At 52.1% G+C, this 23,016-nt stretch overlaps 1 protein-coding gene across 2 annotated transcripts; it reads right to left on the bottom strand.

Moving 5' to 3' along the window:
• Nucleotides 1-576: 576 nt before the first annotated feature.
• On the bottom strand, nucleotides 577-22,789 carry SCAMP2 (secretory carrier membrane protein 2). Of its 2 annotated transcripts, XM_061180058.1 has the most exons (10): nucleotides 22,612-22,789; nucleotides 10,767-10,835; nucleotides 10,230-10,328; nucleotides 9,548-9,676; nucleotides 8,133-8,250; nucleotides 7,474-7,602; nucleotides 6,618-6,777; nucleotides 5,393-5,494; nucleotides 2,361-2,478; nucleotides 577-2,104 (listed from the first exon to the last, which is right to left on the bottom strand). In XM_061180058.1, exons 1-10 carry the CDS (start codon nucleotides 22,666-22,668, stop codon nucleotides 1,970-1,972), a joined length of 1,116 nt encoding a protein of 371 aa, XP_061036041.1. In that variant the 5' UTR covers nucleotides 22,669-22,789; the 3' UTR covers nucleotides 577-1,969. The 2 variants fall into 2 exon arrangements, with proteins under 2 accessions (XP_061036041.1, XP_061036039.1); XM_061180056.1 differs by lacking the exon at nucleotides 9,548-9,676.
• Between the last annotated feature and the right edge of the window lie 227 nt (nucleotides 22,790-23,016).

The following is a 23,016-nucleotide window of genomic DNA, read 5'->3' as shown; positions in this document are numbered from 1 at the left end:
AGCGCGGCGGGTGGGGCGGGGCGCCGGCTCCCCACCGCCCCCGAGCCCCGCCCCCTCCAGGTGCTCCAGGGGCTGCTCCTGGGCGCCTCCACCGCCTCCACCCGCAGTGGAAATCACATGACCCGCCAGTACCCGCAAGATCTGTTTGGGGATACTGAGGAGCTCGCGGGCCTAACGGGAGTTAGTGGAGGCCAGCAGACGAGGTCACCTGGGGAATCCCATCCAGGCTCAGACAGCAACCTAGAGATCGCCCACGTGAAGGGGCGATGAGAGAAGCCCGGCTGAGCAGGTGTGTAAGACGGGCAGGGAGGGTTCAAAGAGGTCCCCTGCCCCCAAGACCAGCAGCTCTGAAAGTGAAGTACTGGGACAAGAAAGTACCATGGAAGACAACAAGCAATCTCAGTATGGGGCTCACCCCCAGGGATGAGGGGCTTGGCCTGTCACAAACCAGCCAGGGAGTAGAGTAGCCAGATGCAGCATCTTCACTGTCTCCTCTCGCCTATGGCTGGTGTGCCTCAGCCCCTACCCTATGGGCCACTCCCATCCTCCCAAGTCCAGCAGACACGACGACCAGTGTTGTCTGAAAATGTCTTGTTTTTATTTAAGGACAAAATTGAGACATAACATATACATTTGTACACGGAGAAAAACATACCAGAAATGAGTTTATAAAACCTTGGTCACTGCCATTATCATTCAGTGGCTCTGGGGCTGTGTAAGCTGGCAGCCTGAGGGCTGTCTCTGGGTAGCAGGTTGGCCAGCTTTTTGAGAAGTCCCCTCAGTCCACCCACCAACTCCTACCGCCTCTGGTGGACAGGGTACAGGTTTTAACCGTGAACTCCTAAGCACCCATCACAGTGACACACCTCCTTGGGAATCCCCAGGACTAGTGGAAGGTGACCTAGACTCTACTTGGGAGTATGGGAGAACCCTAGAGGATTAGTCTGGAACCCTCAGAAAGGTGGCCTGAAGGATGCAGTTCTGAACTGATTCCCCCTGCCCTCCCTATGAGTCATACAAGCTAGATATTGCTGATGGTGGGGGGCAGGGGTGGGGTAGAGTCTGAGGCCAAGGGAAAAGGCAGCTATCTCTCCGGAAGAGAAGAAATCAAAACAGACAGGACCAAATAAACCACAACCAAACAGTCAAACCCACCTTCCTAGAAGACAGCCAAAGGCTGGCCAAGACAACTTTGGGTCGGCGTCCTCTATTCCTCTCAATTCGCAAATCCCTACCAACCCCATTGCACATTCAGTAAGTCTAAAGAGGGAAGGGCCCCAGAGGGCACACTGGGAGGGTGCAGGGGGCCTAAAGGGCTATGAAACTGTTTGTGAGAAACATGAGGCAGGAAAGAGGCTGGGGCAACCAGGCCAGAGGCTCTGGAAGCCCGGAGACCACCCCAGTGATCTGAGGAACAGAGTTCAGACTGCAGCTCATCTAAAGGGGAGCCCTTAGGAGGCTACCCAAGCCTGGGCAGGAAAGAAGGGCAGGACTGTGGGAGCCACGGGCTGGGTCTGTGACACCAGATTCAGGCCAGGCTTCCTGGGAAAAGAGTGGAATCTCAGGACTCCGGCAGAAATAAAACTCCAGCTGGGGTGGGCCCAGGGCAGCCAGTGACCCCAAGTGTTTACATGTGTGTCTGTATGTGTGTAAGTACATGTGTATGTGTGTAGGGAGAAGAGAACTTCAGTCCCGCTGCTTCCAGAGACAAAAAAATCCTACCAAACCACCACCAGAGAAGGAAAGACAGCTGTTTTTTTTCCTCTTGTGTAAAAAACAGTCCCCGTCCCTCCCTCCACTTTCCTCAGGTGGAAGGGAGAGCTGGTTGCTGAGGAAGGAGGAAGAGCCACGGGCAAGACCCTCCCCAGGTCTGTGCTGGGCATAACCACTGCTTAAGGCACCCACGGAAAGTGCAGCTCAGAAGGCAGGTGAGAGAAAAGGCCAGGGCAGAGGAAGAGAGTCAGGAGGACTAATTCCCCTGGAAGGCTCCTCGGGCAGCAGATGAGGCGGCGCTGCGGAAGGTCCTGTTACTGAAGATGCCCTGGGAAAACTCCTCTTGGGCCTGCTGGAAGCTGGCCCCCGTCCGGCGGTACAGGGAGTGCACCTGCGGAAAGAGGCTGTGGTGAGAAAAGCCCCGCCTTGTGGGCCACCAGGAATCAAGTCATCCAGGTTATATTCCCAAGGGAGCCACCACAAACCCCAGCCTGCCTGACCTCCCACCCAGAACCCTGGAGGAAGCTGCTGGACCTTTGAGGACCCAGGATGCCCAACTGCTGTAGTGATGAACACCCCCATGGAGAAGGCAGGAGAGAGGTGCCTGCTTCCTTGGGTTTGCAGCTGGCCCAGCACCCACCACTCACCCGCTTCAGGAGGAAGAGTGAGAGCACAGCACAGAGGGTGAAGAAGCCAGCCACCACCATCATGATGATCGACACAGCCAAGTCTTGCTTCAGTATAGACAGGGCTGCGATCCAACCACTGCAAGGGAGGAAGAGGCCGGAGGGGGTGTAGTGGGATTGGGCCCCAGAGCTCCCCGTGAGGGGCTCTTCTCCAAATGGCCACTGTGTGCTGAACACCGCCCAGGCATCTCCCTGCAGCACAGAGCCCTGTGGGCCAGAAACCCTTGGCCTGTGAGAGGCCAGGCCTCTGTGAAGGCCATCAGGCCCCACACTGCCCATTGGGAATCTTTGGGCCATGTGAGGTCTGGAAGGGAGGATGTGGCTGCTGCCTTCACAGTCAGGAATAGCCCTGGGTAGAGTCTTTTCCTGCTGCTCTGGGGGTTAGGGGGACATGGAAAGCCTGGCTGCTCACTCCTGAGGGCCCTCCCTCTGGGAAGGAGGACCACTGGCCAACCCACTACATTCATCCCCTCACCTCAGCTCCTCCCACTGCAGCTCAGGGACAGCCCCTCTGCCTCCAGCCAGTCATGTCTCCTTCCTGAGCCCCAGTGTCCTCATCTATAAAGGGGATGTCCTCACATTTTCTGATTTAAAAACTTACTACAAAGCTATAGCTATCAAGACAGTACGGTACTGGCAGCAGGACAGATGTATAGATCAATGGAATAGAATTGAGAGTCCAGAAACAAACCTATATATTATCGTCAACTGATTTTTTTTTTTTTTTTTTGGCCGCGTGGCATGTGAGATCTTAGTTCCCCGGAAGCGCGGAGTCCCAACCACTGGACCGCCAGGGAAATCCCAATCGTCAACTGATTTTTTGAGTGTGCCAAGACCACTGAATGGGGAAAAAATGGCCTCTTCAACAAATGGTGCAGGGACAACTGGATATCCACATGCAAAACAATGAAGGGGGACCCTACTTCGACCACATACAAAAATTAACTCAAACCTAATAATAACTAAAACTATTGGATTTCATCAAAATTTAAAACCTTTGTACATCAAAGGATACTATCAAGAGTGAAAAACACACAGAAAGGAAAAAATTTATATCTGATAAGCAGCTACAATGCTGAATACATAAAGAACTCAACAATAGACAACCCAATTACTAAATTAGCAAACGATATGAATAGACATTTCTCCAAAGAAAATATACAAATGGCCAAACAAGCATATAAAAGATGGCCAACATCACAATCATTCAGGAAACAGCAATCAAAACCACAATGAATTACCACACTTCTCGATTGGCTATAATAGAAAAAAGGAAAAAAAAGAGGAAAATAACAAGTGCTGGTGAGGATATGGAGGGACCAGAACTCTCATACATTGCTATTGGGAACGTGAAATGGTTCAGCCTCTGTGGGAAACAGTTTGGCAGTTCCTCAATAAATTACACACAGAATTACCATATGACCCAGCAATTCCACCCCCGGATACATACCCAAAAGAACTGAAAACAGGTACTCAAAAACCTGTACACAAATGTTCACAGCAGCACTACTCACAACAGCAAAAAGGTGGAAACCCAAATGTTTATCAAGCGATGAGTGGATAAACAAAATGCAGTATCTCCAAAAACAATGGAATATTATTTAGCCATAAAATGGAATGAAGTAATAACATGAACCTTGAAAACATTATGCTAAGTGAAAGAAGCCAGGCACAAAAAAGCCACATGTTGTATGATTCCGTTTATATGAGATGTTCAGAATAGGCAAATCCAGAGAGACAGAAAGCAGTTCAATGGTTGCCAGGGGCTCAGGGAACAAGGGAACGAGGGAATGAGGAATGACTGCTTAATGGGCATGGAGTTTCCTTATGGGGTGAAACAAATGTTCTGAAACTAGACAGCGGTGATGTTTGCACAACACTGTGAATGTACTAAATGCCACTGAATTGTACATTTTAAAATGGTTTAAGTGGTAAATAAAATGATAAATTTTATGTTATGTGTATTTTACAATCAATAACAAAAAAGGGAGGGGGGATTATATCCACCCAATCGGGGGGGTTCTGAGGTGAGATGAGAAAGGCACTGGGAGGCTGGAGGCTGCAGAGCTCATCCAGGCAGGGCAGTGAGGGGCTGAGCCAGGACCAGAACTCAAGCCTTCTGGCTCCCAGTCCGGGGTATAAACAGCAGTTATTAATCACAGCCTTTTACCAGGACCTCACTTAGGGTAATGAGTAATGAAACTGGGTCACCAGTCAAAGAGACAAGGGGCCAGATTAGAAACAGCAAGGTGAGAAGGAAGAGGGGTGGGGGGAGGGCAGCGTGCACTTGCTCCGAGTGCGAGCTGAGTCACCCCTCCCCACCACTCTGGACTTGCCAGCTCCACTGGAGGGAGGGGACCAAAATAGTACAGCCCTTCCAGGCTCAGGCTTTCAGCCAAGTGCCAGCCTGACCTTTCTGTAATGTTCCCTGTGCATTGGAGCAGAAAGGAAAACATCAGCCATCGGCTTTTCTTTCTGAGACTAATTCTGAGCTGAAGACTGCAGTAGCCAGGACACTCAAGCCAGCTGTGCTCAAGGAGAGCAGCCAGAAGAAGCCGATCCACGAGGGGCAAGGGCTCCATCTCCTGAGATGACAGGGCCTCTGGAAAAAGTCCCAGTTCACAGTTTGCAAAGGCCAGGACACCCATCAGCAGCTGCCCAAACCTCAGGGCTTGTCTGGGGCCTGTGAGAGTAGCACCAGCCTCTAGGAGGGCGTGGCAGGAGAAAAGGAAGAGGAGGCCACCCAGGGCAGGACACAGCCCTGGTAGCCTAAGGATTCAGGCCAAATCCACTCACAATGCCCCAGAAAGTGGTGAGCAAGGCAAGACAGTGAGTGTAGGTTACCAGTGAAGAAGTGGATGGGGGCACGAAGGCACACCTCCGCTGACCCACTGTCCCCTCTCCCTGCCATGGTGGAAGATGGGTCATCTGCGGGGGCTTTCTAGGAGCAGAGAAACAGGGCACAACTCCCTCTGTGCTGCCCCAGCTCTCACCTGTCCCCCAAGCTAGGGATGCCGACCAACTGGATGATGTAGATCCCTATTTGACAAAAAAATACAAAGAAGAACACGAAGAAGCTGAAAGAGTTGTCGGACCTGTGGAGAGAGGGGGAAATGAGAAGTCACAAGAGGGTTTGGGGCTCATTCCTCAGCCTTCCTCACTTGCTATGACACCTTCCTCGCTAGGAGCCAGGAGGTAGGATGCTAGTAGAAAGAGCTCCAGCGGGCCAGCCACACTGTCCATAAGGACACAGGCACTCACCACCATAATCAAAAAGGGTTTGCCTTCCACTGCCTTCCAATTTAAGGGGTCAGTGCTTGACTCCTTCCTCAAAGAACTAATAAAGTTGCTCACCCCAAGGACAATGTAAACAGCCTAACAGTCCATTTCCTGGAGTACTTATTTGCATCATAACAGGGAAGAAAATCTAAGCCTGTTATAAAAATGATAAATCTTTTATAATAAAACTGTAGTCCTGGGCAGAAGAAAAGGTATTTGGGGAGTAGGGAATATCAGACAAAACTGGTGTTTTGAGTACTTCCATCTCGGTGTCCTGGAGGGCTAGAATACAGTGAGAGTGCAGGTTTTACCTGCTGAGTGCATGGGAGGGTTCAGCCACTTGCCCCGCCCCCTCTTCCAGGGGCCTGCTGGGCTCTCTGTCCTGAAAGCATCAACTCTGAGGCACAATTCTAAAAGCCCTAGGGGGGTGTGAGGTGGATTCATTCATGTCCACAGAATCGACTCTAGGTCAACTGGTCAAATACTGGCACTCAGCGATGCTCAAGAGTTATTGGGGAGGTGGGGGAGGAGCAGAAATGAGCATGGAGGGGTAAGCCACTGAGAGCTTATCCGACTCTGTCAGACTCTGTCTGACTATCAGAGAAGTCCCACTTCTATCAGAGAAGCACACCCTCTTCCCAGTGACTAAAATCCCACCGAACCAGACAAACTGGGAGCAGGGGGAAAGCAAGAAAGGCTCCTGATTTCCTCTCTAGGTCTCCTGTGTCTAGTCCAAGGACAGGGCCCAGAGCAGACCTCAGGTACAACTGAGGAAAACAGCTTTCCTGTCTGCTCTCACTATGGGTGGAAATGGGAAAGTGAATTTCCCCACCAATCCATTCTGCTCTAAGACTGGGATGGGGCCCCAGGGCTTATGGCCCTTGGCCTGCAACCGGGGATGCCAGCCATACACTCACCCCTTGCCCCAGCCCCACTCACCTAAAAGCCTTGTAGATGGGTCGGTACCAACAAAGGAAGGCACAGGGGGTGAAGATCACAAACCACAAGATCGAGAGGCCAAAGTCTACTCCCTTGGAGGTGTCGACTAAGAACCAGGCCAGGCAGGCAAGCAGGTTCAGAAACAGAGTCACTGAATGCACTGGGGAAGGAGAGGGGAGAGAGAGAGAGGCTTGTACCAAGGTGACTGAAGGCTTCCCCAACAAGGCAAACCACCCCCTGCAGAGGAAATGAAGTCCAGGCTATGAGGGCAGCTGCAGAAATACTAGAGGACCTCGGTCTGTACACCGGCAGGGTTAGCTCCCAAATCCTGGTTTTCTGCGACCTTAAAACCAAGGACCAAACCAAGTTCCTAAGAGACGAAGGGACAGCCTAGGTATCTGAGGAGTGGCAGTGGAGGGGCAGATGCAGACCCAAGGGGTGACCCATGGGGAATGAAGTCTTTCTCTCAGCAACTCTTTCCCCTGGTCCTGCGCAGCCCACAATGGAGCTACAGGAAGTCTTTTATCCTCACTCTTAGGAGCTGAGGGGACTGTGGGGAGGGGAGGCCTTCACCTAAGGAGGGTCCTTTAGCGCAGTGAGCTCTGCAGGAACTCAGAAGCCTCCAGCTAGTCCCACCCTACCTGATCCATGGTCTGGACTGGCCCTTGAGGGGAGGTTCCTAGGACAGGCAGCAGACTGTAGAAGGCCAATTATGTGGGCAGAAGGCACCCCCCAGCCCAGCCCAGCACTGAGAAAGGCTGGAGCCCGCCAGGGAGGAGCAGCCAGAGCAGAGATAGGGCTCTCGAGTCACAGCCCATTTCACCCTGGAGCTCAAAGGGGCAGGAGCGGGACTCACACATCCAGAGATAGTAGAGCATCTTGCATATCCGCTGGTAGTCAGCAGGGATCTCTGTGGAGAAATCCTGATAGAAGCAGGGCTTGACAGGGCACCACACGGGCAGGGGCGGCCAGTTGTTCTCTCTCACTGTGTGGAAAGAGGTGAGGAGGTGAGCCCAGCCTCAGCAGCAGCTTGGCGGAATGCACACACCGGCCTCGTTCATGGGCCAAACCAGGGCTCCCAGAGCGGCGCCAGCAGGCGGGGCTCGGGGTCTACGGATACGGAGTGGGATGGGAAAAGGGTGATGGGACACAAACACCTATGGGCTCACTCCAAGATAATGGACCCCAAATGTACTGGGAAACACAGAGCTCAACAGCCTAAGTGATTATTTTCAGTAACAACCAGACCATAAGCGCAAAGGGTCATCATCACGAGTAAGGAGTCCTGGGACCAGTGCCCCCACTCTATCTAAGAATTCTAGAGCTGGGAAAGAGTGCAGAAATAATCTATATCCATTAGGACTACATGGCAAGTCTCCTGACCTCCACCTTACTTGGTATTCCCCAGGGCCAATGCCATTCTAAGATGAACAAGAGCTCAGCAAAGCTCCGAGGCTGCCCCAGAACAAGAGGGCTCGGGGAACTCCCTGAGCCAAGCACGGCGGCCTCCCTTACTGTGTAAGTTGGCCACAGTGTTCTGCAGCTCCCGCTCCTTGCGTTCCAGCTCAGCTGCTTTCCTGTCCAGTTCTTCCTGCTGCCGGAGCAGGCTCGCCTGGGCTGCAGAGGCCACAGCCTGGAGGGAACAGAGGAGGTGGCGGGTGGCCAGACACAAGAGACAGTGAGACAGTGTCAGCATGAGTAGAAGTCAGAGGGGCCTTGCCCCCATGCAGGGAGAGCCCACAGTCCTAGCCCCAGGATGTCTTGGGTACCTGAGACCACCATAGAGAGGCCAAGGTGACCTGCCCCCTACCGCCTCTATACCACCTCTGGCTCCTTAGCCATTACCAGGGCTCTTCTCTCCCCTTCATCCCTGAGCTTGAGTTAGGGTTAGGGTTATTTCTCATATTGGAGTCCAGGCAAAGTTCAGTTAAAGTGATTTCTGGAGTAATGGCAAAGGGAAAAAGACCTCACTAGAAACTAGCCTACAGCCAGAAACCCAGAGACCCAACCTCACTTGAAGAGTGTGGGTGGGTGGGTGGGTGAGGGGGGGTGTGTGTATGTGTGTGTATGTGAAGGGGAAACAGTGCAAACCTGCCAGCAGCGCAAGGGGAAGGGAGATACTTGAGCGCAGCCTTGGGTACCCAGAGCCTCGGGGATCTATGTTTAAGCACTACCCCCCCACCCCACCCCCAGGAGCTGCCCAGAGGTCCACCTGAACTGTTACCCAGTATAACCCAGGACAGCCCTTTAGGCTTGGCCCTGCTTCGCCTGGCTTTCATGGCATGAAGAGTCCAAGCTTTATCCCTCTCCAGGCAGAGCCGGGCCTCTGAGTGAGGCAGCTAGGAGACTACAAGTGAGGCTGAATACAGCTGGGCTTGGGTCCGGTGTTCCAGCCCAGGGCCCTGCTCCCCCTGTTGGGACCTGGTTCCTCCTGAAGTCTACAGTCCTCTTTAGGGAGTAGGTATCAAACAGGTCATCTCACAGGATAACAAGGCAGGCATACCTGTACATACGTAGCTGCGCGCGTGCGCTCTCTCTCTCTCCAAAAGGCGTTCTCCAAAGAGCTAAGGCTGCCTTCAGGAGGTAAACTTCAGGCAGTGGGGGCGGAAGAATTGACCACCCGAGACCACGTGGAGGGGCTTAGCCTCCTCTCCCAAGTCTGCAACTTCAGCTGAGTAGGACCAGGTCCCTACGGCCCACCACCCAGCCGAACAGGAAAGTCACCCCTGCCTCTAAGCCTTGCCTCACCTCCACAGGGTTCTAGGGCCATGGGTGGGGCTCAGGGGCTCAGGGGCCCAGGCAGGGCAGAATGTTCAGAGCAAGTCCAGTCAGACGGTAGGAGCAGCCTGGGGCCCACTAGAGTCCACAGCCCAGCTTGGGCAGGCTCCAGGGGCCTTGCCCTCACTCTTGCTCATCTATACTTTGCCTACCTTCGGAAGGTTTCGCATGTAGCTGTCTCTGAGAATACTATCTCCTCCTAGTAGCATCTGCCTCTCTGAGAGCTCGCTCACTGCCAGGAATCTGGTAGGCAGGAACTTGCTGGCCTGTCTAAGCAGGAGCTGCAACATACAACTCCACTGTGGGCCATGCTCACCGGGGGCAGTGAGGAGCGTGGGGTAGGGCAGTGAGGCATGGAGGGGAGTGTCGGGCACAAAGCAGACAGATTCATAGTATTTGGTGAAGGGAAAAAGGAAAACAGGAAGGTGGGCAGGAATAAATGAGGTTAAAAAAAGAAGAAGGAGGAGAGAGAGAGAGGGAGAGAGGGAGAGAAGAGAGATTCTGGGCCCTGCGTAAGAGAGAACAAACCAAAGGCCCAAGGAGGATGTGGAATGGCACAAAAGAGGCAAATGCTCTCTCTGACACCAAGGACCCTGGCCTGGTGAGTAGAGCTTATTTTGGGTGGTGGAAGTAGGGTGGGGGGAGAGGATATAGGTTGGCAGAGCAGACTCTCCATCTGCAAGTGACCAACTTCCAAGAGATGATCCAGAGGGCCCTGAAAGGGGAGCCAGGGATGAAAGCCCTCTGCCCACCCCTCAATCGCAGGGCTCAGCCACTGGTCTGGGTGTGTCCCTTTCTAGAAAGGAGCGGTCACAGGGATCTTGTCAACAGTACCTGGGGGGTTGGCTGTGTTGGCTCCACTGAGGGCTGGAGAACTGCCGGCTGCGAGGGCCCAGGGAGCTGTGTGACAGGAACCGTTGTCGCTGCATTTGTCTGCATGGGGCAGATCAGAGGAGGGAGGTGAGTGGGCCTCCACTAGTTGGCCATGTGGGGACAAACCCACAGCAGGGTGAGTGATATGCCCCTGCCTGTGAGGGGCACTCCCTCTGGGCCTGCCCTGGGCCTCCTTCCGCAGCTTCTTGGCCAACGAGCCTCAGGCTCTGGGTGATGTGATGCCTAACCCAGACCCTTGCTGGATCCAGAACTCCCCAGCATTGCCTGGCCCTGTTCCGGGAGGGGCCCAGATCATAGATCCCAAGGGGAGAATGGATGAGTTCCTCATCCTTACCCCACCCCCCTGAGTTCACATTAGGACTGTCCCTTTGAGAACTGCAGCTTTTCTGTTTCTGTCTCTGCCAAGTCTCCTTACCCCAGAGACGCCAGCACCACCCAGAGGACCCAGGGACTCAGAAAGAGGGCATGCTCACCAACCTCGGAGAAGGGGTTGAATTCAGCCAGGCCTCCTTGTGGTGCACTGGTCAGCTGGGTCACAGAGGGATCCTGAGAAGGTGAAAAAGAGCCATTAGACGCTAGGGAAAAGGGAGAACCTTGGTGAAGAAGAGGGAGATCACCATCTCTCGGCCCCTCCCAGGGACACCTGGCTGAAGTGAGGTTGCTGATGGCCCTTCCTAGTACCCTGGAAAGCCTCTCCCGAAGGCTCCTGTGCCCAGCCCCTGCCACACCACAGCTGCAATCGCTTCTCCCTTTCTGGAAAAGGAGCGGTTCAGCCCAGATGACTTCCCGGAAGAGACCCAGAGCAAGGTCTAAACTCTGAAGCGTGCGAATAGACACCACACATGTTCCTATTAGTGCCCTTTCGAAATTCAAAATGGTTAGAGAATTCCCTGGAGCTCCAGTGGTTGGGACTTGGCGCTTTCACTGTTGGGGCCCAGGTTCAAGCCAGTGAACTAAGATCGGGGAACTAAGATCCCACAAGCCACGCAGCACAGCCAAAAAAAAAAGAGAGGGCTTCCCTGGTGGCACAGTGGTTGGGAATCTGCCTGCCAATGTAGGGGACACGGGTTCGAGCCTTGGTGCGGGAAGTTCCCACATGCCGCGGAGCAAATGGGCCCGTGAGCCACAATTACTGAGCCTGCGCGTCTGGAGCCTGTGCTCCGCAACAAGAGAGGCCGCGGTAGTGAGAGGCCCGCGCACCGCGATGAAGAGTGGCCCCCGCTTGCCACAACTAGAGAAAGCCCTCGCACAGAAACGAAGATCCAAAAAAAAAAAAAGGAGAAAAGAAAGAAATTTAAAATGGTTTATAGTATTCACCTCCAGGGAGGGTTTGTTTTTTTTTTTTTTTTGGAGGGGAAGCAGGTGGGCAAGGCGGGTAAATGAGGTGGTGGGGATGGATACGTACTTTTCACTTTCTAACCTCTCTGTACTGTTTTATTTATTATTTTACAGAAAACATTTATTCCTCTTATTTTTTAAAGGACAGTTTAAGATTCTGGAACAAAAACATGCTGCTGGCTGCCAGTGCTAATTTTATTAAATCATGCACACTTGCTACGAATACAGATATGAAGGACTCAGATGAAAAGCCAAGAAATTGTTTTGGGTTTTTTTTTCCCAGATTCTTTTCAGAAAATGCAAAAATGTCCTCAGAACACAGCCTTTTCCCGAGTTTTCAATCTTCCCTTTCCCATCTGATCTCTGCCGAGGCCAACCCTTCATGCTGAGGGCCTCACGCAGGGATCTCCACCACCCTCTCCACCATAGCAGCTTCCGTGCTGGCCTGAGGCTGGGCTGTCTTCATCCTGCCCCTCACCCAACAGAGCTCCTGTACACTCCCCTCCCCTTCCCCATACAAAATAGTATGGGGCTCAGGTCCAGCTGGACAGAGATGCCTCTGGGGGAAACAGCTGCCACCACACTCTGCCAAGGTCCCCGTTATAAGGCCTCACCTAGGCTCCCCTGTCTGTACACCTCACCCCTAGTCCCTCACTACTGGTCCGGATGCTCCTGTCCTTCATGCCCAGCTTCTCCTCCAGCAGGAAGCCTCCATAGATTGGATTCTTAAACACAATGTTAACAATAGACAGACCCTGAGAGAACCACCCCTCAATTTTTAGATGTGGAAACGGATATTCGCCACAGTGCAGTACTTGTCCTAGGTCTCAAAATGGGAGCTGGCTCGCTATTCTGAACATTTATAGACCCAGGGGTCAGCACCAAACGTGCCTTTTTCACACACACTAACTTCCTACCAAGGCCATCAGCTCCTAGAAGGTGAGCCTGTGTCTGCAGGGCCCCAGGGCCTAGCCCAGCCCCAACTCACTTCCCGTCTCTGGATGGTCCTTGTCCTCTGCACCTCACCCAGTCTCCTCTGCAAAGAGGCAGTGTGGCTGTGTCCTTTCTGCTGGACACCATCCCTGCCTGGTGGCTCCTGCAACTTGGACAAAGTGACAAGGTGAGGCTTGAGAGGCCACCTGAAGTTGGAGGAACTGGCCTTGAGGTTATTTGTTGGCTGAACATCTAGCAGATTTCTCCCAGAATTACTGAGCTGCCTTCCTGCACGAAAGATCTGGGGCTCAGTATCTGTTCCCCTTTCAGACTCTGCAGACATCAAGCCACAGCAGAGAAAGTGAGCTGAAGTCACTGAAATCAGATCCACTGTCCAAGGAACTTGAGTCTGTCACTACAGGACAAGGACAGCAGGGCAGCTCTGGCAGCAGTTTCAGGAGCCAGCGTACATGCCTGGCTGTGGTACGCATGTTTAATAGGCAGCCTCCAGAGCCATGAAGAGACGTCATTTCCTTTACCAAGGTCAGCCAGAAGAGGATTCTGGGAGGCAGGGGGACTGACTACCCTATCCATAGTGATCCCTCCTCCTTTCTCTAAAATCTTAAAAAAATTGGCCCTGGACCCTCAACAGGCTCACCACAAACAAATCCTGTCTCCTCTAGTAGGCTATAAACTCTGCAGCCAGGTGTTTCTGGATCTAGTTCATATTTCTGGCTCCCTAGTGCTTGGTGAAGAGAGCCTGATGCAAGCAGAAGCTCAGGTAATGTATGAGAGTAAGTGCTAGATGCTGTAGGCCCTCCTCTGCTTTCTCCGGGAGGTACTGCCCAAATGCTAGGGCACACAGAAGGGGAGGGCCACTTGCATCACAGCAGCAGCCCTGGGGCCCAGAAGCACCTTGCCTGGGAAAAGGAGCCTGGAACACTCTGGGAGACACGGGTACTTTCCACCTGAGGAGACCTAGGCTCTTTCTGAAAGATGTATATGGCTTCAAGAGAGGCTGAGGCCTGGCGAGAAAGGGAGGGAAGAAGAGGGACACACAAGGGAGCAGACGTTTACTGAGTGTCTACCATGTGCCAGGCTCATCACACAGCGATGCTACTGTGGAATTCTAGTCATCCCAGAACTGGCCACTGTGTCAAGCCACCAGAAAAGAAGGTTCTACCAGGTTCTTTTTCAACCTGGTTCCTCGACAGAATTAAGCCCCACTGCCCCAAGGCATCCACTGTCTGCAATGACTTGACTTCTCTCCTGCGCATCTACAACAGTCCTGGTTATGTTCCATCCTTGGGAGAATGGAGAAAACACTAGCTCCACTCAGCTTCTGTGTTCCACAGCTCAGCTGAGCAGCACTGGCTGAGAAAAGCTACAACGCACCTCCTCATTCAACCTCACAACCATCCTGTGAGGGAGGAGTATGCAGATGAAGAAAGCCCCAGCTCAGAGAGGAGAAGTAGCTCATCCAAGACCTCAGGGACTGTAGTGGCTGAGCCAGATTTTGTTTTTGTTAGTTAGTTAGTTAGTCAGTTAGTTAGTTATTTAGTTATTTATGGTCGCGTTGGGGTTTTCTCTAGTTGCGGCAAGCGGGGGCTACTCTTTGTTGCGGTGCGTGGGCTTCTCATTGCAGTGGCTTCTCTTGTTGTGGAGCACGGGCTCTAGGGTGCGCGGGATTCAGTATTTGCGGGCCGTGGGCTCAGTAGTTGTGGCTCGAGGGCTCTAGAGCGCAGGCTCAGTAGTTGTGGCGCACGGGCTTAGTTGTTCCGCAGCATGTGGGATCTTTCTGGACCAGGGCTCGAACCCGTGCCCCCTGCATTGGCAGGCGGATTCTTAACCACTGCGCCACCAGGTAAGTCCCTGAGCCCAATTTTGAATCCAAGTCTGTCTGTCTCCAAAGACACTAGTGGTAAACCTGAGTGGGCAGTGCGTCCCCAAAGCCTGGCTTGGGGGCTGACCAACGGAAGGTGTTCAGTCAACGTGGGGTTGAGGGGTCGAGGGATGCTGACAAGGGCACCGTGAGTGACTGGGACGACTGCTTCTGCTCGGCTCTTTATTCCCGGACTTCAGAGCAGTCTTTCCTGGCGAACACCCCTGGTAGGACACAGGCAGAGAATCTTGCAAGTAAGGACCACACTGACTGGCCTGAATGAGGACCCTCAGATTTTACTCCAAGTCATAAGTAAGAAGTCAACAGCAGCAACCTTCCTTCCCACTCACCCAGCATCAGCTGGCTCATAAGTGGGTCAAGTAGTTATTTAAAAGCATGGTAAAAGCTAAGTTTCAACTACAAAGAAGTAACCTGACACTCCCTCAGTGCCCAAAGGACTCAAACTGCTTAATGCCCTTTACTGAATTTATAACAAACAGAATGCTCCTGATCTCAGTTCTTTTCATTCAGCAAGCAGTCACAAACAGTGTGAGGGACACACCAAGAGGAAAAGGACACAGCTCTTGCCGTTCTGGAGACCAAAATCTGGTAGCTGAGACACGTGCACACAGCACGAGAGTAAAAACGGGAGGGGAGGGGAGGGGAGGGGAGGGGAGGGCAGGGGAGGGGAGGGGAGGGGAGGGCAGGGGAGGGGAGGGGAGGGGAGGGGAGGGGAGGGCAGGGGAGGGGAGGGGAGGGGAGGGGAGGGGAGGGCAGGGGAGGGGAGGGGAGGGCAGGGGAGGGGAGGGGAGGGCAGGGGAGGGGAGGGGAGGGGAGAGTAGGCCCAGGCGGGCTTGGAGAAAGGCACGGTTCCAAGAGGAGGGGAGGAAGGGGAGCAAAGGCCCAGTCAGTAAGCTCAGGCCACCACAGCTGCGGGGCAAAGGAACACTCTGTGGAGCTGGGGTGTGAGGGACTGAGAAAAAGAGGCAGCACAGCTAGGCTGCAACTCTGCCGGGGAAGGGGCTTGAAAAACACACTTGCTTTCACTAGTTTGGCAACCCCTTTCCATGCATCTCCAAGGTCCTGGCTATGCTCGAGTTTACTGTGACTCTTCCTTGTTTTCCCACCCTACACTCCACCCAGGCTCCCAATGTGAGATTTATTTCAGGCTCCGAATAAACACATTAAATAAATACCTCATGGACTAAAAGAAACTCGGCCACTTTCTCCGGGAGGCAGAGAGTCACCAATACTTTGGAACCTCTGTGAAGTCCTATTTGCTTCAGCAACAAGGCTGTGTGTCATAGAACAAGAAGGGGCAGTCATCCCCAGATCGGCTGGCTGGGTCCCAGGCGTACAAAGAGCCACAGTTAACCTTGGTACTCTCTGAGCCAGAGCCTGAGAAGCCATCCAAAGGAAACATGATGAAAATATGTAAAAATCTGTATCTGCAAATGTATTCATTGCACCAGTATTTACAACAGGGGGAAAAAAGCAGGGAATGACTTAAATATCCAGCGACAGCGAGCACAAGTACATTTTGGTGCACATCCCCTCAATGGCCTAAACAGCCACTAAAAATCACAGCTATGAACACAGGGCAGCAATAGAGAAAAGGCTTGATTATATGAATATCAAATGACGATTCTGTCAGAAGTACTCATATAGAAAACACATCAAAATAACAATGGTTGCAAAAGACTGGTAGAAATATGGATGATTTACTTTGTTTTACAAATTTTCTATAATGGGATTATATTATGTTTATGATAAACACACACGTACACCACGTACACACTTATTTTTAAAAAGAAAGCCTGAGGGGGGCTTCCCTGGTGGCGCAGTGGTTGAGAATCTGCCTGCCAATGCAGGGGACACGGGTTCGAGCCCTGGTCTGGGAAGATCCCACATGCCGCGGAGCAACTGGGCCCGTGAGCCACAACTACTGAGCCTGCGCGTCTGGAGCCTGTGCTCCGCAACAAGAGAGGCCGTGATAGTGAGAGGCCCGCGCACTGCGATGAAGAGTGGCCCCTGCTTGCCACAACTAGAGAAAGCCCTCGCACAGAAACAAAGACCCAACACAGCCATAAATTAATTAATTAATTAATTTTAAAAAAAGAGAGCCTGAGAACCCACCAAATAAGCAACACGCACCTTGGGGCCTCCCTCCCTGCCACAGCAGTGATGTACAGAAGCACCCAAAAAAGTGAGTCTAAGTCCCTGGCCTGGTGTCGAGGCCCTCCCTGACCTGGCACCAGCTCTCCTTTCGGCACAGCCTGTCCTCAATCAAATGGAGCCCCCGCCATCTCCTTCCACCTCAGTCTGTTTACTCCCTACACAAACCATTCCACACCAGCACAGGGCAAGGGCACCAAGAAAAAGCCTTGGTTCCTGCCCCCAAGAAGCAAATAGCACAGAGAACACAACAGAAGCCAGGGTAAGAAGTGACAGCACGTGATCAATGCTGAACAAGGTGCGGGCAAGTGTAATAGGCTCGCAGAGGACGGAGTGAGGAAGCTGTCTGGAGACTCAGGGAAGGCTTCACTGAGGTGGCATCTGAGCTGGATCTTGAGAGAGGAAAGAAATTTAGCAAGCACTAAAGAGGGAGAGAAGAACAGCATTTGCAAAGACACAGCATCTTTAAAAAGAGCTTGCGTGTGTTCAGGGAGAAGGTTCTGGAGGCAGTGGGGCGAAGTGCGTATATAGAGAGAGGAGCACCAGGGACCCAGCCTGAAGAAGAGGTCAGGCCAGACTGCAGGAGTTCAGACTTCACCCTGTGGGCAACGTGGACAACTAGAGATTGTGAGCAGTGATCACCTCTGCCAGCAGTGAGGAGAGTGCGATGCGTGGGGAAGGAGGATGGTGGGAAGACCAGCTGGGACACAAGAATCCATGTGGGTGATAATAAGGCCTGAACTAAGGGATGACTCTGGAGATGGAGAAGAGGGTATGGGCTCCAGAGACCCTTCTCAGGTAGATGGCACAGGCTCGGCCACTCCCCGGGATGGTCGAAGTATGGAGTTACTGCAGGACAAGACGGGGAGGGGAGGGGAGGGTGCCACTGAGCAAGGCGGTCATGGGAGAAGAGGAACAGGATTTTCAGGAGCAGGTGTGTGGGAGTGGGGAGAGGATCTAAGAAGGTACTGAGTCGCACTGGAGAGACGTATAAAATGTATCTCGGGACTTCCCTGGTGGCGCAGTGGTTAAGAATCCACCTGCCAATGCAGGGGACACAGGTTTGAGCCCTGGTCCGGGAAGATCCCACATGCTGTGGAGCAACTGAGCCCATGCGCCACAACTACTGAGCCCACGTGCCACAAATACTGAAGCCCACGCACCTAGAAGCCACCACAAGGAGAAGCCCACGCACTGCAATGAAGAGTAGTCCCTGCTCACCGCAACTAGAGAAAGCCAGCACGCAGCAACAAAGACCCAACACAGCCAAAAAGTAAATAAAATTAATTAATTAATTTTTAAAAAATGCATCTGGGTGGAATGGGTAGAAATGTCCAGGTGAGAGTTGGAAGTACTGGTTTGAAGCTCAGGAGAAGGGTGAGGGCTAGAGTTCTAGATCTGGGACCGCTGGTATGCAGATGCTATTCTGAAGCCATAAAAGTGGGAGGACTTACTTGGAAAGGTATACAGTGAGAACAAAGTCAAGGACAGAACTCCAGGACACCCTTAAAGGTATGAGACAGGAAGACAAAACAGACGGAAGGAGGTGAGAGTTACCAGTGTAAAGAGGCCAAGGACAGAGATAATTTCAAGAGAGACTGGCCAAACGAGCTTGTGCATCACAAGCAGCAGACATATCGTGGGCCCATGGCTCCCAGAGAGACCACAGGATCCAAGAGTGAGGAGGCGCCTGGGGCTGCGGGGGTGACAGTGCGTGGAAGCGACTTTAAGTTCTTGGCGCTCCTTCACCTGAGATACCTTCTCTTACCATATGCCAGGCTTTCTGCTCTCAGCTCAAGCCCTTCCTACCACGGGACTCTGCCTCGTTCCTCCTCAGATCCCTCACAGATCCTTTTGGCAAGTTTTGACTGCCCTTTACGCACCACGGCATGCTGTCATGATCAGCGAGCATTTCTTAGCTCTCCTGCCAGATTACAAGCTCTGACAGGCCATGTGCCCATTTATCTTGGTCACCTGCAGAGGATCTTGGAGCAGCAGTGGCTCAGTGATGTGCAAAAACATGTCAGCATCTCAAAGGAGCACTGCTGGACGGGTCACACCTTGCTAATTAATGTGCACGGCACTCTTTTCTTGAAGAAGCAGCAGGTACCCCTTGTTTGTCCTGGTTAAATATTACCATTTCTCTGAACCCAGGATCATCCTACACCAAGTGGCTCCAAAGAAAACTTAATAGTGTAGGGTCAAAGTTCAGCTGTGTCTCTGGCCTAGTGCTTTCGAACACTCAGCCTGGCTCCAGGCGCCAACCATAAAGTCAGGGACACCTCTCTCACCCCCCGCCCCCATCTGGGCAGCTGTCTGGGATCAGTTAAACTATATGAACCTTGCCATTTTCAAATTTCTCGAGACAATGCTCCTGTTCCACAGGAAAGTTCTACCAGGTCCAACTGGTGGTTTTGAGAATTCCCAAAGGTACAGTCAAGCTGGAGCCCACCCTCTCTGGGAAGTGACAAAGCCCTCAGTGTCTGTGCAGGGAACTTCATGTAACTCTGTTCACACCCAAATCACGTTTCTGCCACCACTTTCTCCTCCCACAGGAGAGAAACGTTTTAAATCCTTGGAAGCAGCCACACCACTGAGATTATCTTTTAACTGCAAGGAGGCAACGTGTGAAAGTGATATGGTGTGATTTGGCAACTCATGAACGCTGAAAGGCTTTCTCTGTTCAGCACCACCAGCTAGTCCACTCCCCCTCCTTGAGACCAATGCCGACTGCCTGGGGTAACCTGGCAGATACGCCAAGTAGGAAAGCAGCCCAGGCATTTGCCTGGGTGAGCTGCTTGTTAGTGGACTGCTGAAAAAGAAAACGGGGAGTACAATGCCTACCTGTAGCCCTCAACCTCTTCATCACCCAAGACTTCCTGACAAAATTTTGGCAACAGACATGCTGGAAAGAAGGACCTGCATACCCAGATGGTACAAAGCAGATGTGCCATAATTCACAGAGGGATTAGGGAGTGCCAGTGGAGGTTGGGAAATCAGCCACACTTGGCTTGCAGTTTCCTGCTTCCTCCTAGGAGTTTGGTAAAACCTCTTCTGCACTCTTGTGACAACTTTCCACTCACAGTGTTACTGTGCAGGAAGTTTTCTAATAATCCCACTATAACTATACACAAGGAGGGGATCATAAAAACCCATGCCCACAGTTCGGGGTGGGGATGAGAGTAGGGTATACCTAAAGAACATTTATAAGGAAGTCAACTTAAAGGCGCACCAGGAGCTTCAGGGGATATTACAAGAGTTAGCAGAAAAAGGATTCTGTGGTTGAATAACTTTGAGAAAGGCTGGGTCAAACAAAGTTGAGCAAATATCTTTATTGTAGCATTTCTCGGAGCCTTTAACAAACTAAAAAGCCTGGTCAACTTTCAAGAAAAATGATTCCTAAACTTATTGGACCACAGAACCCTGAGCACCTTTCAGGACTGGTATTACTCAGAACACATGCTGCATTACAGTACCATCTTAAAAAGCACAATACAATCCATATTATTCCAGCGCCATCCACTGAACAACAACAAAAAAGCTTACCTAATATTAATTTGTTGGCCTCAATAACGCCAAGGCAGTTTAAAACCTTTAAAACAGCACTGTCCTGAGAATGAGACCTGGATCTGAGTCCCTTCCTGCTTCAAATTAGCTGGTGACTCTGGTATGTCCCATCCTCCCTGGGTTCTTGGTTTCCTCATCTCTAAACTGAAGGAGTTAGAAGAGATTTCTGAGGATGTTCCAGCTCTAAAAGTCAACCATGGACTCCGAACACTAAGTATATTTTTGTAAACCACCATGGAGGAAAAAAAAAAGACTCTGCTCTGAAGGCCGGCTAGGTGTGACAGTTTCTGAACCTATCTCCTCTCCACCTGCTCTCTCCTGAGCTCTCTGCCAACACCCTAGGTAAATGAAGCTGGGTTCACACCCAGTCACCCAAGGGCTGCACCCTCCCAATGTCCCAGCTCTGGCAGTCAGGGAAGCAGACACTACCATCACAAGGAGAGGGAGGGCAGCTCTCCAGAAGAAGGAGATCTGGGGCCTCACACCCAAAGCTCCTTCTCCCCACACAGCTGTGCGCCAAGAGGAAAAACCCAGCCCAGGGTCAGGAGGAGCAGAATCGCAGCCAGCCAGCTCTCTTCTTCCCACACAGGCTTCCCCTCCAGCTGTTGCTCTTTACAGGACCACAGCTGCTTCCTGTCCTGCCATATCCTGGGGCTGCCTGATGGACAGACTGTCTTGCTTGAATGCAGAAGTTACTTCTACCACAGTTTGCACAATCATTTCTGGGGTTGGAGATATGGTTTAAGACTTTCAAGCTGCTATTTATACAGGGCAGAGTTTAGGCCAACTATTTGTCCCACTGCTAGCACTAAGGACAAGCTCTCTGCATCTTTGGACAGCTGACTGCCTCTGTCAGATGGCAGCAGACATTTTATTTCTGATTCTGACAGGACAAAAAAAAAAAAAGGAAGAAAGAAAAAGGCACATCATTACACAGCACACATACCAAAAGGTTACTAGATCCTTACTAAAACTCAAACTCCAGTATCATACAGAAGTTTTATAACTAAAGCAAAACAGTTACCTGAAGACACTGGCAGAAGAAAAAAATGCAAATGTTCTTTCTTTACTCAAATAGAGATGACTGCATTACATAAGAGATAAAGTCCTCCAAATAGTTCAAGAAGCATTAAGCTACATGAGGAATGTCAGGAATTTCCTGAGGTTACAAAGCTATCAAAATTTGCCTTGAGGGCTCCCAGTGGCTAAGTCACCTTGAGACCAAGAAAGAGACATAAAATTTTTACTCTCAGACATTCATTCTAGTCTCCTTCGTGTTTGTCTAACCCCTGAAGGGATTCAAGGTGGGAAAGTTCATGCTGTGAGTTGCAGGAAGGACCCCTCCAAGAACTTCCCCTACACCTGCAGGAAACTTAAAGTTGCCAATGACCAAAATAAAGTACAAGCAGGATGAGTTCATGTGCCTGGTGACATCCTGACAAAGCAGAAAGCTCAGGGCTCATAAATCACCAGTCAGCACAAGCAAGCTTCCCTAGAACTGGTTTTGAGCAGATATGAAACAAGAGGCATAGGAACTTTGGAGCTAACAGGAGTTCCAATCCTTCATCATGGAAAAGAATACCCTTGTGCTCTTAGCTCAAAGGCAGAAGAGTTTTGGCTTTAAATAGGAAGTCTCTTTCTTCCTCGGTCGATTGCTCAAAAGGTCAGGCCAGCTCATAGGTCAGTGCATCTCAACTACCCTGCCACCATACACAGGACCATCAGACCAACATTCCTTGCACTTCAAGACCCTCGGAGGCTCCTCACTTATCCTCCCTCCCTAACCTGGGCTCTCTCATCTAGCCAAAACCCAGTCCAAACTAGATCCATGGCCAAGGTGTGAAATTGTTATCAAGGCCGTATTTCAGCTTGGGTTACCAGCCTTCCTTTCCTGACAAATTTCAGGGGCTCTCCTATACCTTATAGACTAGTTGGCTGTGTGTATGTTGCAGGGGGTGGTGTTCTTGGGATTTTCTCACATTTCTCCATCCCACTAGAGGGTTCCACCTCCTCATTATGTTGCTGTCACCCCCTCTCCTAAAGTGACTCAAGGCTGGTGTCTCTCCAAGACTGCGGGATGTGGTAGCCACACTTCCCCCTCAGGTAAAGTCGCTTCTCTCCCTGAAGCTGGGGGGTCTCCCTGATCGTGTATGCGCCAGTCCCCTTCCCCAGCAGTGTCCAGTGAGAGGGGCTACGTCCCGGGAGCTCGACAGTCCCACCTCTTCCCGGAGTACAGCACCCCGCCCCCTCCGCTATTCCACCTGCTGCTAGTCCCGCCTCCCAGACGCTACGATAGGCCAGCCCTCAAAGCCCGCTCTCCCATTGGGCAGACGGCCCGTCCCTCCTACGCCACGTCTCCTGGCTCTGGCGAAGAGGCCCGGGCGGCGGCCTTTGGCACTAGACAGCGCTGTAAGATGAGGGCTCTACCTGGAAGGGGTTTACGTCCACTGGGTCCGCGAAGGGGTTGGTGTCGAAAGACGACATGGCGGTCGGGGACCGATGGGGAAGCTCCAAGAGCGCTTCTGCCTCCGGGCACCCAGACCCAGCGGCACTCTGCGTGTACACCCTCCACTTCCGGGAGCGAGGCAGCCGTTCTGGCGCAGGCGCAGCGTCCTCTCAGAGGGGCGTGGTCATGTGACATCACAGAAGTCCGCTCCGCCCTCCTGCCCAACCCACTGTGGAGCTGCTGGAGGGCGTTCCGCTTCCATTGGCTTTTTCGCTGTGCCTGTGCTTCAGGGGTTGGGGAGGCCCCGAGGGATTTGGGAGACAGAGGAGGGGCTGGAGCCGTTGCCAACTGCCTCTCGGTCAGATAGGTTCCAACATTGGGAACTC

Source organism: Eubalaena glacialis, chromosome 2 (genome assembly GCF_028564815.1).
Source record: "Eubalaena glacialis isolate mEubGla1 chromosome 2, mEubGla1.1.hap2.+ XY, whole genome shotgun sequence".
NCBI lineage: Eukaryota > Metazoa > Chordata > Mammalia > Artiodactyla > Balaenidae > Eubalaena > Eubalaena glacialis.
This window is presented reverse-complemented; position numbering and strand designations above follow the sequence as displayed.

Bases quoted from the DNA above. Each gene is read 5' to 3' on its own strand.
- SCAMP2 (XM_061180058.1), bottom strand. From the start codon at position 22,668: ATGTCGTCTTTCGACACCAACCCCTTCGCGGACCCAGTGGACGTAAAC. The intron at 6,778-7,473 runs GTGAGTCCCGCT...CTCCTTCCCCAG, and splicing joins GCTCTACTATCTCTGGATGT to TGCATTCAGTGACTCTGTTT. The intron at 5,495-6,617 runs GTGAGTGGGGCT...CTCTCTCCACAG, and splicing joins CCCATCTACAAGGCTTTTAG to GTCCGACAACTCTTTCAGCT.